The sequence below is a fragment of the Phodopus roborovskii genome, unplaced genomic scaffold (genome assembly GCF_943737965.1).
Source record: "Phodopus roborovskii unplaced genomic scaffold, PHOROB, whole genome shotgun sequence".
In the NCBI taxonomy this organism is placed as follows: domain Eukaryota; kingdom Metazoa; phylum Chordata; class Mammalia; order Rodentia; family Cricetidae; genus Phodopus; species Phodopus roborovskii.
The window spans coordinates 12,847,346-12,863,308 of NW_026125295.1; the positions used below are offsets into that span (position 1 = coordinate 12,847,346).

General features: G+C 43.4%; 1 protein-coding gene across 1 annotated transcript; it reads right to left on the reverse strand.

The window, feature by feature from the left end:
• Positions 1-389: 389 nt before the first annotated feature.
• Positions 390-14,834, reverse strand: Spink8 (serine peptidase inhibitor Kazal type 8 (putative)). Its single transcript, XM_051203708.1, has 5 exons — positions 14,576-14,834; positions 10,008-10,063; positions 9,252-9,373; positions 4,265-4,307; positions 390-631 (listed from the first exon to the last, which is right to left on the reverse strand). Exons 1-5 carry the CDS (start codon positions 14,673-14,675, stop codon positions 602-604), a joined length of 351 nt encoding a protein of 116 aa, XP_051059665.1. The 5' UTR covers positions 14,676-14,834; the 3' UTR covers positions 390-601.
• Between the last annotated feature and the right edge of the window lie 1,129 nt (positions 14,835-15,963).

Consider the following 15,963-nt stretch of genomic DNA (forward strand, 5'->3'; position numbering starts at 1 on the left):
TTGTTAAGAGACATGCTGATAGTTACATGGTTAACAGGACACACCCCCAACTTAATATGACCAAAGGCCTCAGCTTGTCATTAGTTCTGCTACTGAGATATTTATTTCTTCATTTTGCATTTCATTGGGTTTTTATCATAATTTGTATGAAAAGTATGGAGGGATGAGAACACAAAATATTTGTTTTTTGTTTTTCTGAGACAGGGCTTCTTTGTGTAGCCTTGGCTGTCCTAGAACTCATTCTGTAGACCATGCTGGCTTAGAACTCACAGAGATCCGCCTGCCTTTGCCTCCCAAGTGTGGGGATCAAATGTGTGCACCACCACTGCCTGGCAAGAAAAAGTTCTTATTAACTGAGAAAATGTTTACCAACTAAGCTTATGCTGAGAATCATTTATTGAAGAAATAGATCAATGATTTTGATCCAAGTATCTTTTACTATAGGATGCATTTCTCAAGGAGGTATATATATATTTTTTCTCCAAATAATTGGAGATTTAACCTCAGGTTTCATACATGCTAGGCAAGTACTGTAAAGTACTGGGTATCTTTGAAGCTCAGCCTTCATGCTTTACTTGTCTATCTGAGGATCCAGTAAATTTTATGCTTCATAGTCTTCCAAGGAGTAAATCTGTAAGAGAAATATTTGCTTAGAGAAATTGAGGTGAGTGAAATTAAGAGAAAAGCTTCACTGTTAACCATACCGACCCACAGTATGTCACTGTCATTTATTAAATGGGAATATACTTCTCAAGCATTTTTGTTGTTAAATTTGCAATTCTTCTGTCCCAGTCTCCCATGTAGCTGGGATTGCAAATCTGCTCCATCCTACCCAACTTAAGTTTTTAGCCTGAGCCCTGAACTGAGGCTGACTAAAGACATTCTGATTTCATCGAAGGATGAAAAGATGCAGGGTAGATGTGGGCACAGAAGAGAACAAAGGGTATGGGTGCCTGTGTGATTCTGGGGACTTGGAGCCTCTTAAATTCCACTCGAGGGCAGATGGGGGATAGAGGCATTAGATTAGAGGCATGTGACACACACGGGCTGGATGAAGAGCAGAATGGGACCTATATCCCCACATTCTCAACGCAGCCCTATGGGTTCTCAGCTTAGAGGGTTTGAAGCAAATCATGTCCTCTCCAGACCTCTGCTTATTTTCCTATGAGATGTAGCTAAGGGCTGTGCCCTCCTGTGAGGGAGCTGGGGGAGGAGATGACCAGAATTAAAGGGTGTGACTCTAGGCAAGAAGGAGAGCTGGGGGTTAGGTGTAAGGACAAGTCTTCTTCCTGTTGTATGATAGAGATAAGGAACTTTGCAAGTCTCTGGGGAGGAACTGTCATTCATTCATTCATTCATTTTCTTTTGCTCCACACCATGATAAACATTACCATAAACATCTATGTCACTTTGCAAAGCTATGAGAACATTTTTGTCATTTTCTAGGTTTAGAAATGCTGGTCCATAAGATACATATGTACATAATTTGTTACATTGTCTAAATTTGTGAGACTGTTCTCCAGTGACTTTAAGTCCTCATTGTTCCCAGAGATTGAGAGAGTGTTGATTTTGTCTTCAGCAGCACTGGATACTTCTCTACCCTCTGACTTTTTCCAGTAGCCAATAAATTGGCATCTCATTATTGTTTCAATTTGAATTTGTCTAGTTATTCCAGAGCATCTGTGCAGGCTTTACATATCAATTAGCTCATGACCAAGGCCTAGTGCACATTCTCTGCCTCTGATTTTTGTTTTAGAAACAAGGTCTTACCGTGGAGGCAGAGCTGATCTCAGATTGGCAGTTCTGTTTAGCCTTCCAAATGCTAGCATTTCAGATTTGGCTTTTCTCTTTCTTCTGTAAACCAGTCTTTGCCTATTTTTTGTCATTTTTTTCCCCTGGATATTAAGAACATATACAAGCCAGGTGTTGTAGTCCATGGTTTTAATTCCTGCATCCTGAAGGCAGAGGCAGGCAGCTAGATTTGTGTGAGTTCAAATTCAGCCAGGCCTACATAGAAAGTTCTAGGATAGCCAGGGCTACATAGTGAAACCCTGTCTCAAAACCAAAACAACCAAAAATCCCAAAAAAAAAGGAAAAAAATGAATAAATATGTAAAGATGCATATTCTTGTTTTCTGCCTGAGGTATGGGATGTTGAGATGATAAAATATCCCTTCAGGTTCTGCCCACTGTCTGCTAACTCATCCAGTGTTCTTCATTTATCACAGATCTGGTATCAGCTGGAATGATCATGGAAATAAAATATTGTCTAACACAGTTTTACAGAAAACTATCATTGTCTTAATATATAATTCAGGAGAATGGATTGTTTCTCTATTAAGTCATATAATTTTTGTTTTTTGTCGTTGTCTTCTAGTTTTGGAGACAGTGTCTCACTGTGTAGCTCTGGCTGTCCTGGAACTCACTTTGTAGACCAGGCTGTCCTGCCTCTGCCTTCCAAGTGCTAGAATTAAAGGCCTGCACCACTATCACCAGACTTTGTTTTGAGACTGGGTCTCTTTATGTAGCCCTGGCTGGTCTGGAACCAGTTGTGTAGACCAGGCTGGCCTCAAACTCACAGAACTCCTCTCCTGTGTTGGGATGAAAGGTGTGTGTCATGATACCCAGCTTTTTGTTGCTGTTGTTTTGATGCACCTGAGTGTTTTGTTTGTATGCCTGTCTGTGCACCATGAGGTGCCTCATGTGCGTATGAGGTCAGAAAAGGGCACTGGGTGTCCTGGAGCTGAGTTACACATGGTTGTGAGCCACCATGTAGGGCCTGGAAATTAAATAGGGCTTCTGGAGGGGCAAGCAGTCTTCTTAAGCACTGAACCACCTCCCTGGCCCTTTTTCTTTTCTTTTTCGGTTAATCTTTATTTGTTTATTTGGTTTTTGAGACAAAGTTTCATATAGCCTAGGTTGGCATCAAACTTATATAGCTAAGGATGACCTTGAATTTCTGATCCTTCTGCCTCCATCTCCCTGGGATTACAGGTATACACCACTTTGTCTGTCTCAACTATATCTTTAATAGCCTCTGGTCAAGCTTTAGTTTTGTTCTTACGGGTGAACCATAAGCCCAGCAGTTGAAGGCTTGAATTTGACACAAGGGCTATTCCTCCCTCATGCTGAGCAAGAAGGAATTCTGGTAGCACGCAGCTTTCAGACTTTAATAAGTAGTACTTCACCTTGCAGATTGCACTGGCTGGATACCCAGAAGTCCCTGCTGCATCTTGAAGTATATATGAACAGTAACCCTGCAACTTGTTTGACCTGTCTCTAACCTCAAGGGTAAGACCCCAGCATCTTCTGTTTGGTCATATCAAGCATGTTGGTCCAGATTTCTTTTAGTTTATCACTGATTTTTAGGTTTGGTTACATATACTTATTTTCTGTTTCTCTATGTATTAGGCTATCTCTATAAGCAGTATGTTGAATTTTCTTTTTCTTTAGTCTAAGAATGCCTGTCTCTCCTCTCCTCCTCTCCCCTACTTTCTCCTCCTCTTTCCTCCCATTCTCTGGCTTCACCCACAGAATCTCTCTGAGTTGCCAGGCTGGCTCTGACATTGCAACCGATTGGCTAGTTCTTATATTTTAGATGATCGGGGAAGTTGGAAGATGCCAAGGAATTAATTAGATGTCTGTAATGGCAATGGAGGTGTGTAAAGAGATGTCTAAACTTATCAATGCACTCTGAAGAATGTTGAGGTGGAGGATATCTCCAAGTCTGTGTAATATACTTCATCAAACACACAAAGAGAAATAAATAGAGGAAAGACATGCCAAACCTCCCAATTTTTTCAATCTGTATGATAGCTGTATGGCATTCATTTTACCACTATCTCTCCCTTTATACATTTTAACAATATTCTTAATAAACTGTTAAAAATCCTCAATAACAGTGGCTAGTGAAATGTCTCAGAGATTAAGAGAAAATCCGCACAAATGTGAGGACTTGAGTTTGAATTCCCAGGACTGAGTAAAAGCCTGGGCATGGCTGTGAGTTCCTCCCTGTAAGCTGCATTGGGGAACTGAGGCAAATGGACCCTGAGAGGGAGATACCCTGCCTCAAGGCAACAGGTCAGAGAGCAATAAAAAAGTCACACAAAAAAGATACCTGGCAGCCTTCTCTGTGTGTATACCCAAATGCTCATGCATAAACTACATGTACATATACAACTCCCACTCATAAATCCTTGAAAATGAGCTGTTAAGTGTATGTGATTTACTTTTAAAAGTGAAAAAACAAAAGTGACTTTACTTACACATTCTCCATCATGCATTTTAATTATGGTTCTGTCTTCATATCTGGAAAAAAGTATATTATGATTATATAATATTTATATATTTATATTATATGATTATATAATGATTCTGTTGTATGCCATAAACCATGACCAAGTCTTTTTTGGTAGTGTTAGGCAAATTCAAGAAAGAAATATTTTGTTAATGACAGTGAATTAATATATATAATATATATAATGTATTTATTTTTTTTAATGTGTGTTTTGCCTGCATGTATATCTGTGTATCTATGGAGGACAGAAGAGGTTGAGTTTGGGCATAGCCTACATTCTAACTCCAGGGGATCCATTGACATCTTCTAGCTTCTATAGGACCTGTATTTATGTGTGTCATGCTTCCGTGTGTGTGTGTGTGTGTGTGTGTGTGTGTGTGTGTGTGTGTACATACATACATAATTAAAAACATAATGATCTTAAAGAAGAAAACACTATGAATATCTATATCTATATATATATAGATAGATAGATATATGAATTAGATAACCTAGATGATAATGAAAATTTCACAGAAAAACAATGATCTAAACTGAGTGATGGAAAAATAAAACTCAGCAAACCTCCACATACAGACATTAAATCTGTGATTAAAAACCTCCCAACTGGTCTTGTTCAGGCTACCATATCACTGGGATTATGACCACACCATCTAACTAACTTGGGCAGTGGGGTGGGGATGGAGAATCTCACAATGTCCCATTCCTAGATGATGAGCTACAGCCAGTGACTTCTTGAGAGGATGAGGATCAGTTTTCTCCAGGAAGAAACCCCTCTTAGGTTCTCCTACCCCAAGTGGTCAGCCCTAAATACAAGTACACATAGGCAAGCATAAATGAAGTCTGTAGGGTGATTATGCATGTGTGTTTATTGTTAGGGTCCTGGAGGAGTCCCACAAAAGACCACCATCCATGTATTCAATAGGCAAGAGCATTTTTATTCCAGTATACTGGGGCCTGCCATCCCACACAAAGGCAAAATGGGGAAGACCCTGGAGTTCATGAGCTCATGGGCTCCTTTTAAGCACATCAGAAGGGGCGTTCCTAGGGTAGTTAGGTCACTTTAAATATGATTGGCTCAAGCAAGTGGCAATCATATTAGTGCATTCTAATTGGCCAGGGCTATAGTTTTCCATCTTTGGGCAAGCCTGGACAAGTCCCAGGCTTTGTCCTTGAGCTGCCGTAGAGGCTGGCTGGCCTAGTACACACTTTCTGTGGGAGCTGGCTCAGTGGCACAGGCTTGGTGCATCCTATCTGCCTCGTCCCTGTTATCAGAGGCACCAGTGACTCTCAGAAACTGCTTGCTCAGTCTCAGGAAGCTGAAATGGAAGACTGATCTCTGAGAAGACTGAGCAGCCTGCTATGGCATCTGCCCTGTCCTCTCATTTATATGCAACAATAATAATCGAGAGGGACACACAGGTGTTAGAGAAGGAACAGGGAAGGGTGGGTATGATGTAAACATGGTATTATTATGTATAAAATTCTCAAATTCTCAAAAACAAAAAAGGTAAGTTAAAAAAAAAAAACAAAACAAAACCCTAGCAGGGTTGGTGAAATGGGTCAGCATGTAAACCCACCTGCTGCCATGGTGACAGCTGGAGCTTCACCCAGAACTCACAAGTGGGAAGGAGAGAGTCAACTCCTTCAAGCTGACCTCTGACCTCCACATGTGCACTGTGTCGTGTACAAGTGCATCTTCCCTAAATGAATAAAATGTGAGCTAGGAGCACGCCTTTAGTCCCAGGACTTGGGAGGCAGAGGCTGGAGGATTTCTGTGAGTTCCAGGACAGGCTCCAAGGCTACACAGAGAAACCCTGTCTCAAAAAAACCAAAAGTAAATAAAATGTGATTTAAAAAAAAAAAAAATGATTCTAGACAGAAACTTGAATTCATCCACAGAAAGTCAAGAGTAGTGGTTCGCACTTGATCATAGTGTTCATAGCCCTCAGGAGGCTGAGCCTGGAGGTTATGAGTCTGACGCCAGACTGGTCTAAGCAAGTCTGAGGTCAGCTTACAATTATTATTATTATTTTTTTTATTTTTAATGAGACCCTGTCTCAACTGAAACAGACAATCTTGAATTTATGTGAAGAATCAGAGAGCCAGTAGTGGGCAGCTCTTATAAAGCTAGAAAAGACAATGAAATGTATTTTTTATTTGTTCATCTTTTTCTCCTGATTCAAAAGAAAACAGCAATAGTTAGCTGGCATACAATAGTTATCCCTGGATTATCTAATATGCAATGGCTTTGCCTGTGTTAACTTGGTGTACAATAGTTATGTGTGTGTTAAGTGGTATACAATAGTTATGCCTGGGTTAACTGATATGCAATGGTTATACCTGTGCTAGCTGGTATATAATAGTTATGCCTGTATTAAACGGGTGTACAGTAGTTATGCCTGTGTTAACTGGTATAGTGGGTAAAGATGTAGTTTGTATAGTGACCACTCAAAGAAGGAAAGTATGCGTAACTTCTTCTCTGCCCTTCCCTCTCTCCTTCCTCCCTCTCTCCCTCCTTCCCTCCCTCCCTTCTTCCCTTCTTCCCTCTCTCCCTTCTTCCCTCCCTCCCTCCCTTCCTCCCTCTCTCCCTCCCTCCCTCCCTCCCTTCTTCCCTCCCTCCCTCCCTTCTTCCCTCTCTCCCTCTCTCCCTCCCTCTCTCCTTCCCTCCCTCTCTCCCTCCTTCCCTCCCTCCCTCCCTTCCTCCCTCTCTCCCTCCCTCCCTCCCTCTCTCCCTCTCTCCCTCCCTCCCTCCCTTCTTCCCTCTCTCCCTCCCTCCCTTCTTCCCTCCCTCCCTCCCTCCCTGCCTCTCTCCCTCCCTCCCTCCCTCCCTCCCTCCCTCTCTCCCTCCCTCCCTCCCTCCCTCCCTCCCTCCCTCCCTCCCTCCCTCCCTCTCTCCCCCTTTCTTCCTTCCTTTCTTTTTCCAAGGCAAGTTTTCTCTTCTTAGCCCTAGCTGTCCTGGAACTCATTTTGTAGATCAGGCTGTCCTCGAACTCAGAGATCTGCCTGCCTCTGCCTCCTAAGTGCTGGGATTAAAGGTGAGCACAGCCATGCCCAGTTGACATCTTTATTTGTAATTGCTGTAAATACAGATTAGATTGCTACCAAGTTTATTTGTGACCCAGGGAAGCTGCTAAGAAAAAAATTTAATTAATTATTTAATTAACTTAGTTATTTGTTTATTTATTTATTTTGAGAGAGAGTTTCTCTTTGTAGTACAGGCTGTCCTATTCTGTAGACCAGGCTAGCCTCAAACTCCGAGATCTGCCTGCCTCTGCTCCCTGCGTGCTGGGATTAAAGGTGTGCACCACCACTGACCAGAGAAAATATTTTATTATACTTATTTTTTCTCTTGTTTTTGCTTTTTGAAATGGATTCACTATGCAGCTTTGGCTGGCCTAGAGCTTACTGTGTATACCAGGCTAGCCTCCAACTCACAGAGTTCTGCCTATCTCTGCCTCCCTTGTGCTGGGATCACAGATGTGCACTGTAATTATTTTTGAATTCTTGGGGGTGTTGAACATATGGCTTCACATATACCAAGGAAGAGTTTTACCACTGAGTTATATCCACAGACCAAGAAAACAATTTTATTTATGTAGTGTTTGTGTAGATATGTGAATGTGATATATGTGTGTGCTGTCTATGCATGTGTGTGCAGGGACCTGCTTCTGTGTGTGTGCATGTGGAGACCAGAAGAGAAGATAGCCTGCTCGTTATCATTTTACCTTATTCCCTTGAGATCGGGTCTCTCACTAATCTTAGAGCTTGGCTTGTGGTGACAAGCCTAGTGATCTTCCTGTCTCTGTCCCAGGCCCCCCCACCCCCCTCCCCAGCACTGGAGTTGCTGCTATGCCTGGGTTCTTCTTGTGGGTGTTGAGAATTTAAACTCTGGTGGTCATGCTGATGCTACAAATATTCTTCCCCATGGTGGCATTTCCCCAATCCCTGATTTTTTTGATATTGTCAAACTCTCTGAGTTCAAGGCCAGCCTGATCTACAGAGTGAGTTCCAAGACAGCTAAGGCTTCACAGAAAAACCCTGTGTTTGAAAATAACAAAAACAAAAATATTGGCTTAACTGGGGAATATTATACACAATGTGGATTTATCCCTCAAGACAGCAGCTTCCGTCCAGGAATTCCCTCACCTCTGTGTGAAGGTTCCTTACTGCAGACTTCTGTGCCTTGAACCAAAGAGTTGGGCATTTTGCATAAGTGTTGCCAAAAACTAAATGTCTCAGGTCCCAAAGTAAACCACTGACAGGATAAACATTAAGTAAAAAGTTGTTTTGGTGAAAAATATTCATTCCAAGACCAATAAACCATTAGTCGGGAAAACTCCTTACCAGTTTGTCCCTCCCCCCTCCACTCTCCTCCCCCTCCCCACTCTCCTCCCTCCTCACTCTCCTCCCCTTCCTGCTCCTTTCTCTCCTCCCCTTCCTTTTTTCCCCATCTCCCTTCCTCCTCTTCTTTGAAAAGTGTTTTAATAACATTGTATATTTGTGTGTGTGTGTGTGTGTGTGTGTTCACGTGTGTGCCGTGGTATACCTGTGGAGGTCAGAGGACTTTTGGAATGTAGGGCCGTTCTTCCACCATGGGTCAAACTCAAGCCATCAGGCTTGGTGTCAAGTGCCTCTACCCTCTGAGCCATCTCACTAGCCTGTTTTCTCATCAGGATGCTCTTTGGCCTGGCGAGCCAACTGGGCTATGGCCACATAGTCTGAATGCCGCACCTGCTGACCACTGAGTTCCCTCCACTTGGTCGTTGTCCGCACCAGACACTGTGCTCTGACCTCTGTGGCTTTCTCTTTCTGCATTGCTGGAATGGGATCCCATTCCACTTTGTGGGGCAAGAGGAGAAAGGGAAGGAATGGAGAAGCAAGTGGTGTCGGGTGTCTGGAGGGAAGATCTGGTGGGAATTGACTGAGGCAGGGATTATAAAATGGAGACTTACAGAATCCTGGAGCAGAGATGGCATTCACCGCCATAGGTAACTTGGTCAGTGGCACATATAGGCTCATCTGGCTTGTAGTAGGAAAGCATCCAGCACTTTCTTACATTCTTGTTGCATAAGATCTGAAGTGAGACACAGAACACTGCTTCCATCACCTCCCTCCAGGACCTTTGGTCATTGTAACTGGCAGCAGGGATGGGGTGGAGTAAGGCACAACAGTCCAAGAGTGTAGAAAACAGGCTTCAGAGCCTCCATATTTACCCTGGTTTGAAGTAAAGGTGGCATTCATATGTCCTGGATATCACCATGGAAACAATGTCCTTATCAGCATGGGACCGACCTGAATTTTGTTTTTCAAGACAGCGTTTCTTTGTGTAGCCTTGGCTGTCCTGGAATTAGCTCTGTAGACCAGGCTACCCTTGAACTCAGAGATTTGCCTGCCTCTGCCTCCCAAGTATTTGGATTAAAGATGTGCACCACCACCACCTGGCTGGGATGAACCTGAATTTGAACCATGATCTCCTCATGCATTTAGCGCTAGTTATCACAGGAGGCTTGCAGACTGGAGTACTGTGTAGGAAGAGTCCCCCAGAGGTAACCAAATAGCTGCACGTACTCTGGGACTTTCTTATGATCTCTCTTATGATCGTGGTGTTCCCAGGCAAGTCCCTCCTGCTCCCCACCTCTCAAGGACTTAGGAGGGAAGCTGGGTCTTTCTCCATTCCTGTTCTTGGGAATCTGGGAAGTAGGGCTCACCTTTGTCTCCTGGAAGAGCTCCTCAGTCAGGCGACCGCTCATAGGAAGATCGAAATCTGGAAGGCAAAAGCATACACACCAGAGAGTTATTGCCCTGTCTATGTCCTCAATGAAGGAGATGAAGGAGGCCCTGCTTGTCATTCAAGAGCATCTCATCTTAATCAGAGCCCAGGGTTCCCCTTCAGCACAAGCTGACCTCTACAGAAACGAAGAGTCAGGAAGTCCCCTTCACGGGTAAACAACTTCCAAAAACCTTAGTTTTTTTTTTTATTTTAAAAATTCTTTTTTCATTTTCCAGACATTGTTTCTCTGAGTAGATTTATAGACCAGGCTGACCTCAGACTCAGAGATCCACCTGCCTCTGCCTCCTGAGTGCTGGGATTAAATGCATGCACCACAACCCCTTGCTTTAAAATTATTTTTTATAATTGATATATATTCATTTGTACAGGATTTCATAAAATTATTACTCTGGCAGAAGACCAAGGTTCAGATGTCAGCTCCCACAGCATGGCTCACAACCATAGCTCCAGTTCCAGAGCACCTGACACCTTTTTCTGGCCTCGGAAAGCAGTGCTCAAACCGCACATATGAAAGCAGGGCACAGACAATGCCAGTTCCCAAACACGGTGGCAAACACACATGCAGGCAAAACATTCATGCACATAAAATAAATCTTAAAGGGAAGGTCTTTGACAATATCCCTCTCTATACCCTTCCTCCTTTCCTTTTCTCCCCTGATGAGTCCTTTTTGTTCTCCTAGATGGCCTGCCCTGTCTCCTCCTTTCTTTAAGGGCTCATGAAGTTTGGGCTGGCTTTGGGCTTGCTGGACAGTCCAGGATGACCTTGAATTTCCGAGCCTGCTGTCTCTGAGTGCTAGTATTACACATGTGTGTCCATTTATGCCATACTAGGGATAGAGCACAGGGATTTGTGCATGCTGAAAAAAACTCTACCAGCTGAGCCACCCTCAACCACCCCGCCACTTATATTTTCATTAGTTGTGTAAGAAATACATTTTAAGTTATAAATGATCTGTAATAATAACACTGAGATGCCTTAAAAGACACTAGCTTATGTACTCAATCCAAAGCATCTTTGTGAGGTGGAATAATCTTTTTGTACACTGTGAAGATGTGTCTTTGCCAAGGCACCTTCTGATTGGTTTAATAAAGAGCTGAATGGCCAATAGCTAGACAGGAGAGAATAGGTCAAATTTCCAGGGAAAGGGAGAGAGAGGATCTAGAGATGAATCTAGGTTCACAAGAGATGCTGTGAGATGCAGAACAAGTCAGATGCACAGAATAGGAGAGAAGTAAAAGCCATGTAGTAGAAAGTAGATTAATAGAAACAGGTTAATTTGAGTGATAAGAGCTAGTTGGGGACAAGCCTAAGCTAACGGCCAAGCTTTTATAATGAATAATAATTTTCCATGACATTATTTGTGGGCTGGTAGTTCCACAAAGGAAGGTCTGACTACATCTCTACAATCATATGTATACCATATATAAAGCTTTATATTAATTATGTAATTATTTAATATGTAAGTAATACAGAAGAATCATATATAGTTAATTATACATTAACTACAGTTGAGTCATATAACTTCAAGTCATATAATGTGTATGCTGCTATATTAATCCTTCCACTAGTGCGTAATTAATGTCTCATAGTAATCACTGAGCATATCAGACTAACGGTTCACACTGTGTTCAGAATTGCACAACCACCACCAAATCCAGTTTGGCACTATGTGGAGCCAGCTGTTATGCTCTGCTAATGGCTAGGTGGGTGCTATGATTTGTTTGTTTTGTTTTGAGACCGGGAAGTTCTTTGATGATATTCCTCCCTATACCTTCCATCGTCTCTATATAGCCATTGCTATCCTGCAGTTCACTATGTAGACCAGGCTGGTCTCAAACTCAAATCTACAGGGATCTGTTTGCCTCTGCCTCACGAGTTCTGGGATTAAAGGTGTGTGCTGTCATGATATCACTGTATCTGCCACCTTTGGTGTATCATACCATGAGTCCAGGGACATCACTGCTATGCAAACCTGTCTAGCTTAGTTTCTGGCACACAGTATATTTTTCTTGGATATGTAATAAGGTGTGCTAGGTGCTGAGAAATCCAGCATAGTATTAAAGAACTTGGGAGCAGAATGATGTCTTACAATAATTCAAGCTGTTACCAAGCAAACATTCTCTCAGACTTCTATTAAATTCTTTTATAAGCAATGTTCCATTTCAGACAAGACATCCGGCAAATGTGCCGTAGCAAATGCTGAGAAAAAGATGGCGGGACAGAGCAGAGCAAAACTGGTGTCAGTCATAAAGGATGTCATGCTGACATTTTCTTCACCCCCCCAGACTCTGTCCCACTGTGACATATTATGTGACACATTAACCTGGTACAGGTCCCAGCCTCCCATGCCATCTTGGTCTGATTGCTTCCAACCCAGACTGAATGCAGGATTAGAGGACTGTGACTCTTTATCACCTAAAAGCCTTCCTTTTCTTCCCTTATCCTCAAAAAGGTTCTCAGCCTTTGTTGAGTTGGGAAACGGCTTTGTGAACTTATCATGCTTCTGTTTCCTGGCCAAGCACAAAACTGCTTTGTCATCAGCTGGACTTGTTGTTGGCTCCACAATTCTGAGAGGAAAAAGACAGAGCTTGGGGGCAGGAGGGGAGAGGGTTAAGTACAAGGGATAGTGTAATATAAAAACCCTCTCAAGGGACAGTGGGGGGGATCAGCAGTGAAGGGGAGCCTTGTGCACTGGAGAAGGAAGGTGTGGCTTTGTGTGGCTTACATGTCCTGTCTTCTGGACTTAGTTACTAGATGTGAGCACTTGGGAGAAAATATAAGGCCGTGCAACTAGCAGAGGGTGCTTTTCAGGAAAGGTGGAGTGTTTGCTACAGAAGGCTGGCAGAAGATGCCATTGTTAGATTTTGGGGAGGGAAGGAGGGGAGGGAGAGAGAGAGAGAGGGAGGGAGAGGAATGCTGAGTTGAAAAGTTCTTCAGGAAAGGTTTTGTTTTGTTTTTCTCTCTTTTTTTTAAAGATTTGTTTGTTTGTTTACTTATTATGTATACAGTGTTCTGCCTGCCCTCCAGAAGAGGGCACCAGATCTCGTTATAGATGGTTGAACTCAGGACCTCTGGAAGAGCCACCTGTGCTCTTAACCTTTGGGCCACCTTTCCAGCCAGCCCCCACTTTTTTTGAGGCAGGGTTTCTCTGTGTAATAGTTCTGGCTATCCTATAACTCACTTTGTAGACCAGGTTGGCCTCAAACTCAAGAGATTTGCCTGCCTCTGCCTCCTGAGTGCTGGGATTAAAGGCATGCACTACCACCAACTAGTTGAAAGAGGTTTATTAACCCTCAACAATCCACAGACACGGAGGCAGAGTGAAGATCTGAGCAAGATGCTTTAGTGCTGACAGAAAAGCAAGATGTCTGTTTTTGAATGTTTGTGAGGGAAAAGAAGGTTTTGCATTGTGAGGAAGCAGGCTTAGTCAACACTTTTAATATGTGGCTTGTGCTGTGTGTGAGCAGGATAAGAAAGTGGGGTACATGAAGTCAGATAAGTGACAGGGTCACTCCTTCTTTGGGTGGGAGAGTGGGGCTCAGTGTTTGACCCGTGCAGCATGACAGTAGTCAGACTGCTTCTCGCCCCCGGGTAGAAGCTCCTGCCCTGCCTGCGGGTCTCCTGGCTTAGGGTCTGGTTACCTACAAGGCCCAAGGATTAAACATTCGTCAGAAGGACACAAGGTAGGATGCCGGTGGGCAGTGTGTTCAGTAGCAGAGGGGGTGAGGACTGAGTCCAAGTGAGGACATGTGGAAATGTACCTCGCTTCCTCCAGACAGGGTTACATTGGCTATGGAGGGAGAGGAGATAAATAATAGTTCTCAGTTTCTTACAAAGCTTTTCAAGGTATGAACGTTACAGGGAGGGGAATTCAGTGTGAGAGGCGGTAGCTATGGAAAATATGAGACTAAAGATGAATGAGGCCCTGGGGAGTCTAAATGGGAATAGAATGTGAGTGGTCCTTAGCTCTACTGCTAACTGTGAGTGCCGCTTCTGCAAAAAAAAAAAAAAAAAAAAAAAAAAAAAGGTCCATCATTAGCCAGAAGAATATCAGAATCTCCTTCTCCAGATCCTACAGAAGTTCTTTTTGGGTTTGAGATATGGACAGATACAAACAAAATGAATGCTCCCTAGGCCTGGATGTCCTCTTGATATCTTATTACTTTGGAAAAGTCAGTGGCTCTGGATTACAGAGGCCGGGATTCAACTCGTGGTTTTGATACTTAGCAACGCTGTGTGAATCCTTTCTCTGGATTTTAGCTTCATCCATAACACGAGGAATTAGTAATCAAGTAAATATAAATGGAAACTGGGGATGTAGCTCAATGATACAGCACTTGTCCAGTATGCACAAGGCTCTCTGTTCAATCTCCAGCACTGCACATGACTGACTGAATGACTCTACATGGCACTTGCACCTCTGGGTTTTAAATAGATTAGATCTATTACAGGAAATGCGGGTAGAGCAAGAACTCGTAACTCACCAACTGCAAAGGAAGTCCCCACTGAGATGGCTAGAGCAAGCAGAGTAACTGAGAAGGTGGCCTTCATGGTGACAGGAGATCTGTGGAAGGAAGCAGTCATTTGGTGACAGCAATAAGGAAGGCAGGCCTGACTGCTCTCCAGCTTGATGTGGTTTTCGCTGTGGAAGACACTCCTGCCTGAAGCAACCTCAGGGGTTAAATCTTATCAGCTCGGTCCTCTAGAGTAGAGAACAGCGGCTGTTAGCTGTCTCCCCCATTCTCTGAGGGAGAGAGGCCTTCTGCATCCTGATAAGTAGCTGCAGAATCAGTGTTTCTGCGATGTGAACCGCAACAGCATGAGTCACATATAAGTCGTTCTGTTCAGTAGCTTTTCTTTAGAGTCACAGGACCAGAACATCCTGTGTCATACTGATGAGGTCAGCCTGTGTGTCAGAAAAGCAGACCACCCTGGTCCCCACCTCACCAGTTGCTTGTCAAGAACTCTCCATGTAGCCCCTGCATAAGACCAAGCCACAGAAGCCAAAAAGCAAGGTTACTATATTTAGAGACTTTCCCATTACTATGGACTTTGATGGAGTAGGCCTTTGTTTTAGTTTTTGGCAGGTGGTGCTGTCTATGTGCTGAGTTTTAAAGCCTGAATGGGGTTCTTCCATCATGGAGTGGGTTGTGCTAAGGTCTCAGGGTCTGCTAAATCCAGGGCCCTGTTACAGTGGTTTAAATAAGATGGCCATAGGCTCATATATATGAATGCTTGGTCATCAGGGAATAGCCTTACTTGAGAAGGATTAATAGATGTGGCTTTGTTAGAGTGGGTGTGGTCTCGGTGGAAGAAGTGTGTCACTGGAGGTGGGCTTTGCTCCCTTCCTGCTGCCTGCAGAGCCCAATGTAGAACTCACAACTCCTTCTCCAGTACCATGTGTTGTGGGATATTTGTTTATATTGTGTCATGATTGGTTTAATAAAAAGTTACCAATAGCTAGGCAAGAGAGGTTAGGGAACTTCTGGGCAGAGAGAGGACCTCCGAGGGTTAGCATCTAGGTTCAAGGGAGGCGCCAGTGAGATACAGAGCAAGTCAGATGTATGTACAAAATGGAACAGACAAAAAAGCTGTGTGGCAGTATGTAGATGAATAGAAACAGGTTAATTTAAGTTATAAGAGCTAGCTGGGAACAAGTGTAAGCTAAAGGCCAAGCTTTCATAATTAATAATAAGTCCCTGTGTTATTATTTGGGGGCTGGCAGCTGACAAGAAAGTACAATACAACCATGCCTACCTGTGTGCACCCATGCTCTCTGCCATGATGAAAACAGACTACTTCTTTAACTCATAAGCAAACCTTCAGGGAGCCATGGAGTTGAGTTAGGCCAGCTGCCTTAAGAGGCAGACAG